The sequence below is a fragment of the Paramormyrops kingsleyae genome, chromosome 4 (assembly GCF_048594095.1).
Source record: "Paramormyrops kingsleyae isolate MSU_618 chromosome 4, PKINGS_0.4, whole genome shotgun sequence".
Classification (NCBI taxonomy): domain Eukaryota; kingdom Metazoa; phylum Chordata; class Actinopteri; order Osteoglossiformes; family Mormyridae; genus Paramormyrops; species Paramormyrops kingsleyae.
This window is the reverse complement of record NC_132800.1, coordinates 33,186,151-33,193,881: the sequence shown is the minus strand read 5'-3', so window position 1 is coordinate 33,193,881 and position 7,731 is coordinate 33,186,151. Positions and strand designations below refer to the sequence as shown.

Sequence of the window (7,731 nt, the reverse complement as noted above, 5' to 3'; positions counted from 1 at the left end):
ATCAGGACTGCCGACCCCTGAGCTAGAGGCTGCTAATGGGCCCGATCTGGTCATATTCCAGCACAAGCGGCGCTTATTTGTTATTGGTTCATCACCAAAGGAAGAACACCAATGACTGAACAAAGCTGCTGATTGTTTTAATCTTGGAAAGGGCGGCTGGCACGAGAAAGGTATTCGTGAACTTTGCAAAACATCTGCTGAAATTTAATGCATGAGGTATTAAAACTGTTATCACTCCAGTTAGCCTTGCAGGTAAAGCATCAGTCACAGCATGATAGGTTCATATTCCAGAACTCCTGGTCGCTTTTGTTTGTCCAGCTTCTGGATGCTTATAAACTGGACATAAAGCATCCAGTAGCTGGACAAACAAAACTGATCAGGATTTCTTAATCAGCCCTTGCATAGTACTTCCTTATGACTGACAAATGCTTATTTATTTTAACTGTGAAATAAAGGTTATATTTTTTTCCCCCTTTTTAAGATGTATTTGTTTCTTCAGTTACTTGTAAGGCAGCTAGGGAAATTCTTAAGTGATTACATTTGAACCGACGTGATACTTAATATTTGATTGAGTGAAAAAGGCTGGTGATTTCCTGGTGTCCTGGATTGTGACATGTTATACTGTACTGTGATGGACCACAAGAAAAGAGTTTGTCATATAAAAACAGCTGCGGCAACTCGATCGAGTTCAATCCAAGGTCCATCATGGTGTCTATTGGGGACAATTTGAACAGTCATTTTAAATAGCAGCACAAAGCAATGTCCTTTTATAGACATCTTCCTATTGTGAGGTGCTATCCTGGGATGGGACGGGGGGTGTGAATGACACAGGGAGGGGGGACAATGGATAAAGTCCCGGGGTCCGACACATGGGGCTACCAGTCCTCCCCAGCGTCCCAGCGCTGCCCTGTCCTTGGAACACCAGTAACTGACCATGGCACCCAAGAAGAAGGAAGAGCCCAAACCAGCACCCCCCCCAAAGCCCCCAGAGCCGGAACTCCCCAAGGAGCCAGAGTTTGACCCCAAAGCTATACAGGTATACACCTTTTTTTTGTTTTTTTGTTCTACAATTATTTTTGTTATTGTCTAGTGTCAAGAGATAAGTGATTTTGGTTTTTAGGATTTTTCACAAATACAAATTTATGCTGAGCAATGTTGGCAAGGAAGTCTTCTGCCGCCCTGCTAAACTGCAAAGGAAATACAGTAGTGGGAATATGGGGCAAATCAGTGGGAATAGTCAAAGAGACTTCTGTGGGTTTTTGAGCAAAGGAAATAGTCCGACCTTCACTTAGAAAATCCCCCCCTGATTATCCTTACGCAGGCTAATATTTCCTGCAAGCAAAAGCAAAAAAATTTTGTGTGAATAATTGCATCCAGCTTTATGTTATCCTGTTATCCATCCTTGAACATGCTGAGTTTTTTGATTGATGCTGTATCAGGACGATTGTAGGACACCAGTTTTTAGCAGATGATAAAAGCCACTTAGTGAAATTAATTAAAGAAAAGGGAGTTTTCAGTCTTGAAACGTGAAGGACAACATGGACGAGTTCAAAACCAACGTAGAGATGACTGTTGACCAAAAGGAACTGACTGAGACAATACCATGAGGAACTCATCAAAACAAGCCTGATAAAATAAGCAGTTTGGTCAAACTCGTGGGCCTACTTTGGGTGTCAGTTTACTTTGAGGGAGCGGTTATTTATTCAGTGAGGGTTTGCTTGCTTTTATGGTAAAGCTGAAGAAAGTCCAACTGGCTGGTGTTTCAGAAGATCCCACATCTGATGGGGCCAGACATTCAAGAGCCATTGATTTTACTATAATTATTATTATTATTTTTGCTTGACAATTTAGAATTCCTTGCACTCAGATGTCACCAATACGAGAGACATTGATTTGTCCAGTTTACCTCCATTTTTCGCACATGTGACCAAGAAGCAGATGGTCTCTGAGCCTATAGTTCAGCTGCAGAATAAATTACACACACATTAATTACAGGGGCAAAAAAAATGTTTGCACTGCATGTTTTTACTTTTATTTTTACAAAACCAGTACTTTAAAAGTATCTGAAAGTTGACATCGTCCTGCTGTGCACCTGGTGTTAAAAAGGTCTGCCTTTTTTGGTAGATTTACTGGAGATTTTGATTCCCATGAATTGATTCCCATGATGGAGTGTTTGATTACCATGAATTTGGAGAAAGGCAAAAAAAAAATCATCAAAGGATTAACATGCACCTTTCGTGTGGGTCCCATTCACACGACAAGAACATCCTGATTGAGCTGCGCTGAAGCAACAGTTACCAAAAAATGCTCAGTCATTAGAGCGGCCCAGCGATTCCTGACCGCATCTCACCACTAGGGGGCGCCACAGCCCCAAGGTCGTCAGTAGGCATCCCCTGACTGGAGGTCAGTCGCTTGAATCTCCTGTGACACCCGCCAACAAAGAACTACCAACAGCTGGTCGGGGGGGGGGGAGGGGGGGGGCTGCCGAATTAGCAGCACGCTACCCGAGCTTCAGGAACGTGGCCGATGTTTGTGTATGCGCTCGAAATGGGTGGAGGAGTCCGTGGGGAGGCAGGACCCCCCAAGGTCAAAATCATGGGCCCAGCAGAAGCTGCTCTACTGGTTGCCCACAGCTTGCAGTTTTAATTTGCATTACAATAGATCGCAATATTTACAGTTGCCCAGTTCAGACTGCAAATTTACATAAGTACATAATTCAAGTGTATAATTAAGGTTATCAAACAGTGTTACACGGAGAACTACCACCCAGAAACTTCTTTTATCTACTATCTAACCATGAATTTGTGAGACATTGCACTCGTCCCACTATTGGAGTTAGAGAGATTAAGGTCCTAACAGAGCCATCATTAATTTAAGTTTGATGTTTCATGCATATATAGCAATCTGAGGAGCAGTCTACAGGACTTTGGTTAAGACTTTCCTTGACTTTGAAACAGGGTAGAAACTATAAAGGGAACTTATGTTACAGGGAACATTTTTATTCCTAAAATGACAAAAAACCTGAAAGGATAAAATTATTTTCCTGTGGAAGGGATGTTTCTTACGAATTTGCTTCATTCAAAATATGTGACACCATTTTTTTCTGTTTTTCTCCCCCGAATTCAGCTTGAATTTACCGCTGAGCAAATTGAAGGTACGTGTGAAATGCAAAAAAAAATAAAAAATGCATCCCACTTTCTGCTTCTGAAATTAACGATTTAGAATCTACTAATCTGTGACACAAATGTGCTGCAGTAGGATTCACCATACTGGTGACGCTCTTTCCACTGGGCCCTAACACGCTACCATGCATACGCACTGAAGTGTGTACAGGCCATTTACGGCTAAAACCTTCACTCCACTGGGATTCCTGTCCATCCAGTTGGAAAATGACCTGACACATGGTAACCTTGGGGTTTAATTATAGGCAAATGTCTTTAATTAGGGATACGCAGCAGAGCTTTAAAGGACTCACTGTTTTTGGCACCGGTAATCTTTCCATGCCGTCCTTGACTGTGTGGAGGTTTCCTCCCCTGTAATTTGGACTGAGAAAAAAATGTGGGATTGCCATAGGAGAAAACCATTAGGGGTTTTGCAACAGAAGGAGTGAGACAATCTCCCCTCAGACACATACATTAATTATTCCAGCAACAGTCAGACTTCCAGTGCTCCTAATCAAGCGTGTCACAGATCTGTGTTTCCCAACTCAGTCCTCGGGGGAACCCCGGCAGTCCATGTTTTTGCTTCCTCTCAGCTCCCAGTGCACCTGTACCAGGTACAGTATTCTGTGTTCTTGATTGGCTGGGAGCTTGGAGGAAGCAAAAACGTGGACTGTCCGGAGTTCCCCCGAGGACTGGGTTGGGAAACACTTCCATAGATGGTCACGTGACTCCAAACTAGCATCTGTGAGTGGCACACCTTCCTTCCCCCGCCAGACTTCAAGGATGCTTTCCAGCTGTTCGACAGGACCCCCACAAACGAGATGAAGATCACCTACGCTCAGTGTGGAGATCTCATCAGGGCTCTGGGTCAGAACCCGACCAACACTGAAGTGATGCATGTCCTGGGCAAGCCGAAGGCTGAAGGTGAGGACCACCAAGGATCCGTCCTACCATGCATCCATGCAGGGAGATCTTCACAAACAGATACTGAACAGTTCCAGACAAGATATCTTATGATAAGGGGTATAGCAGATGCTAAACAGCTATGGGTTTCAGTACTAAACCCAACCCAAAAAACATTAAATCCTCAAGGTTATATGTTCTCTTTACCACTTTTGGTAAGATGGATTTCATTTCAAAACAATGTTTGTCTCTAATACCAATAATGACTCGTTTAAATTCCACTCATCCCAGGGGGGAACTTTTGCCAAGACGGCTGATCTGTCTGCTGTCACAGGGCTCTGGGGCTATGAAGAGTCGGCTGTCGAAACAGAGTCAGCTCTGCTCTCTGAGTTCATTACTCTAGACAGCCTCATCTCCTCCCAATTCACACTTTTACCAGGAAACACTGTCACGAATCAGCACGGTTCAGTGGCGATTATGATCCATCAGGAGGTTGGCAGAACAGAAACATGAGCCTTCAAGGACAGGGGTTGGGTCGCTGATGAACAGCAGCCATAATGATTTGCCCAGAAGCGACAGGTAGCTTTTAATGTGGAGTCTGTTCACTAGCTAATGGGCCGCAAGTGATAAACCCGGGGCGAAAAACAGAACCTCATCAAGGGCAATCATTTCTGATACTGGTCTAAGTATATAGCAGCTGACAGATGAAGTTTAGTGATAAGGAAACGAAATGCCGTGTGACCTTCCACTACTGCGGAACTCGGGGCGTTCGCATGGCACCTGCCGCCGCTGATTTGAACCCCCCCCCCCGGCAGAAATGCAGTCGAAGATGCTGGACTTCGACACCTTCTTGCCGATGCATCAGCACATCTGCAAAGCCAAGGACCGGGGCACGTTTGAGGACTTCGTGGAGGGCCTGAGGGTGTTCGACAAGGAGGGGAATGGCACTGTGATGGGGGCTGAGCTCAGGCACGTCCTGGCCACTCTGGGTAAGCGGACAAGGAAGGGGGGGGAGGGGGGCTCTCCGAATCAGCCATGCAGCAATAGTATTAGCATTAGCATTAGCATTAATCGTGAGTGAATTCACACGATGCTAAATTTTAGTCATTTTCCTCTAACATTTACTCTTAGCTTTACCACAGGTTGACTAAGGTTGCTGCCTCGTGCTTTTTAAAAGGATCTTTGGTAAAATTTCTTATGGACAGTAATGAGTGTCGAATGACCTTCACTATTTAAGAAATGAAGTGCAACTAAAGTCAGTTTTCAGTTTATCCTCAGTCATAACCCGTGCTTGGGCTCTCGTCATGGAGACCTGATCAGGACTGACGCCTCTGTTTCTTTTGAAATAAGGTGAAAAGATGAAGGAGGATGAAGTCGAGCAGCTCATGGCTGGACAAGAGGATGCCAACGGCTGCATAAACTACGAAGGTGGGCTGCCGTCTATCCAGTCTGCAGCGTGTCTGGGACATTCACCTCATCTTTGTAACATGGACCCAAAATCTCATCTGAACTCCACCTAACTGAAATTAAGAGATATGAAGGGTGGCAGAATTGAATTCAGTTCATTTTTAGACTGCTCCTTTCAGAGCACAGTCACCCCAAGGCACTTGGCAATCATTTTTTTACATCATTTATACAAAATGGTGCATGAAATGGGGAAAAACATTTAACAAGGAGGTGTATAGATCAGACAATAGTCATAAAAATAGAGAACTGTTTTACGTCTAAAAAAGAGCAACAGAGTGGGTGAAAACCAATTATGTACCTTGTACACAAGGCCGTAGATTTGGGTACGGATGGTGCGGACATGTCCCTATCAAAATTGTTATTGTATTGTGTGTTTAGGGGGACAAGCGGATTCGGACCTGATTTGGGCCCTACCAATGTTGAACCAAACCTATGCCCTAGTCGATACTCATCCTGCCAAAGCAGCACTTCGGTTAGGTAATCAGTTCCTGTCTTCAACTAACTCTGTCCACTTCCTTTCTCTCCACAGCGTTTGTAAAATACATCATGGCAGGCTAAGCAGGTCAGTCTACAACCTACCCAGAGGATCCGTTCTTTTGATAAAACTAGCGTTCATTCCCAGTGTGCGGGCCGTGAACTCCCCCATCTCCCTCCACAGATTCCATCAGGGACGTGTTCCTTCATCCGCACCCTTGACTACACTACAAAGACTCCACCTTGTTGTTTTTTTTATTGGTGATCGTCATGTTATCCCATCTGCTTTGCTGTACAGCACCACTGTTAAATGTCCATCCAATGTTTTAATAAAACGGAAAGAGTGATTCATGTCTGAGTTTTCGTCACATGTTCATTTTCTAAATACAGTAAAACTGGTCTAAGTCGCCGGCTTGTAACTCGTCAATGTGCACAAGTCGACCCTCAAGCAAAAGTCCCGATTTTTCCTAATGATGTTTCCTTTAAAATTCCTTGTGTAAATCGCCGCTTGTAAGTCGTCAAATTCCCTTAGTCGTCACCTCAATCTCGGTCCTGAACGACACAAATGAATGGATTTTCCTACCTGTAAGTCGACACCCCAATCGCTGCATTCCCGCCGCCTGCTTGTCACCACGGCAATGTAGAAACGGGGAATCCCCACCTATCGCACTAGTCGCTCCCTGGGCTTAAGTCTCGCGTGTATAGTGCGGTGTAGTAGAGGTATGGTGTTATATTTACTAGTTGGCAAAACGGCGAGATAGACATAAGTCGCCGAAGTGTCGATTTTATAAGTCGGCAAAACGGCGAGTTATATTTACTAGTCGACAAAACGGCGAGATAGACATATGTCGCCAAAGTGTTGACTTAGGTGTATCTCGTCAATTCTCTAAGTCGTCACTTTTAAGCTGGTCCCGCGAGTGTCGACTTAGACCGGTTTTACTGGAAATGGTCTATGTTTTTGGTCTTACACACTCAAAGTCACCGCGACCAAACAGCAGCTAAGTCAGCTATTTTTAGAGTTACATATTTTACAGAAAAATGGCAGAGAATTTCTCATATTGATTGGCTGTCCGTGTCACATGCAGTAGTTGTTAAAAATCAGGGGGTAACTGTTCTCCAAATCTATGGTTTGATTTATATCTTGGCTTGGGGTGAATAAGAAAAAACGGTGGAAATTTTTCTGGGTTTTATTAATCACCAACAACTTGGAACACTAAATGGGTTGTTATCAATCTTAAGCTAATGAAACTTGCCCAAGCTTTTACAGCAGGGACGACAACTCAATCATAATTGGGCCAAAATAGTCACTTGATACAAGCAATTAGACTATTAATGCAGAGTATAAGTTGTTCAAATATCCCGTCATAATTATACACACATCTCTCAAGCCAAAACATCATACTTTGCTAATGCGATATTCATTAGACAGATGTTTGAGAATTAATTAGCACTGCATACCAGAAAACTGTAAAACAGCATGAAACGAGTCGGAAATGACATTCCGTTGCCTTGAGCATATTCAATCAAACAATAGAGAGGAATTACAACAGCAATCAATTACACATCTCCATATGCTTTGAGCAGCCCAGTCGCTGCTGTTGTGGGTTATTCAAGCAATAAGGTTTAGAGTAAAACAAAAAAATACTTTTGGTGAATCACGGTGTCAGTGCTCAAATATCGCAGATACTGTATATCGGACTTTTTGAAAACTAGATATAACCATGAA

General features: G+C 43.6%; 1 protein-coding gene across 1 annotated transcript; it reads left to right on the top strand.

Annotated features, from left to right (window-relative positions):
* Window positions 1–859: 859 nt before the first annotated feature.
* myl13 (myosin, light chain 13) lies at window positions 860–6,356 on the top strand. The gene is made up of 7 exons (XM_023815538.2): window positions 860–1,036; window positions 3,127–3,154; window positions 3,936–4,085; window positions 4,880–5,053; window positions 5,415–5,492; window positions 6,061–6,093; window positions 6,190–6,356. Exons 1-6 carry the CDS (start codon window positions 935–937, stop codon window positions 6,087–6,089), a joined length of 561 nt encoding a protein of 186 aa, XP_023671306.1. The 5' UTR covers window positions 860–934; the 3' UTR covers window positions 6,090–6,093; window positions 6,190–6,356.
* Window positions 6,357–7,731: the final 1,375 nt, after the last annotated feature.

What these genes read in the sequence shown, in the direction of transcription:
- myl13 (XM_023815538.2), top strand. Translation starts at nt 935, where the DNA reads ATGGCACCCAAGAAGAAGGAAGAGCCCAAACCAGCACCCCCCCCAAAG. An exon ending in TTGACCCCAAAGCTATACAG is followed by an intron (nt 1,037 to 3,126) that starts GTATACACCTTT and finishes CCCCGAATTCAG; the next exon opens with CTTGAATTTACCGCTGAGCA. An exon ending in CGGCTGCATAAACTACGAAG is followed by an intron (nt 5,493 to 6,060) that starts GTGGGCTGCCGT and finishes TTCTCTCCACAG; the next exon opens with CGTTTGTAAAATACATCATG.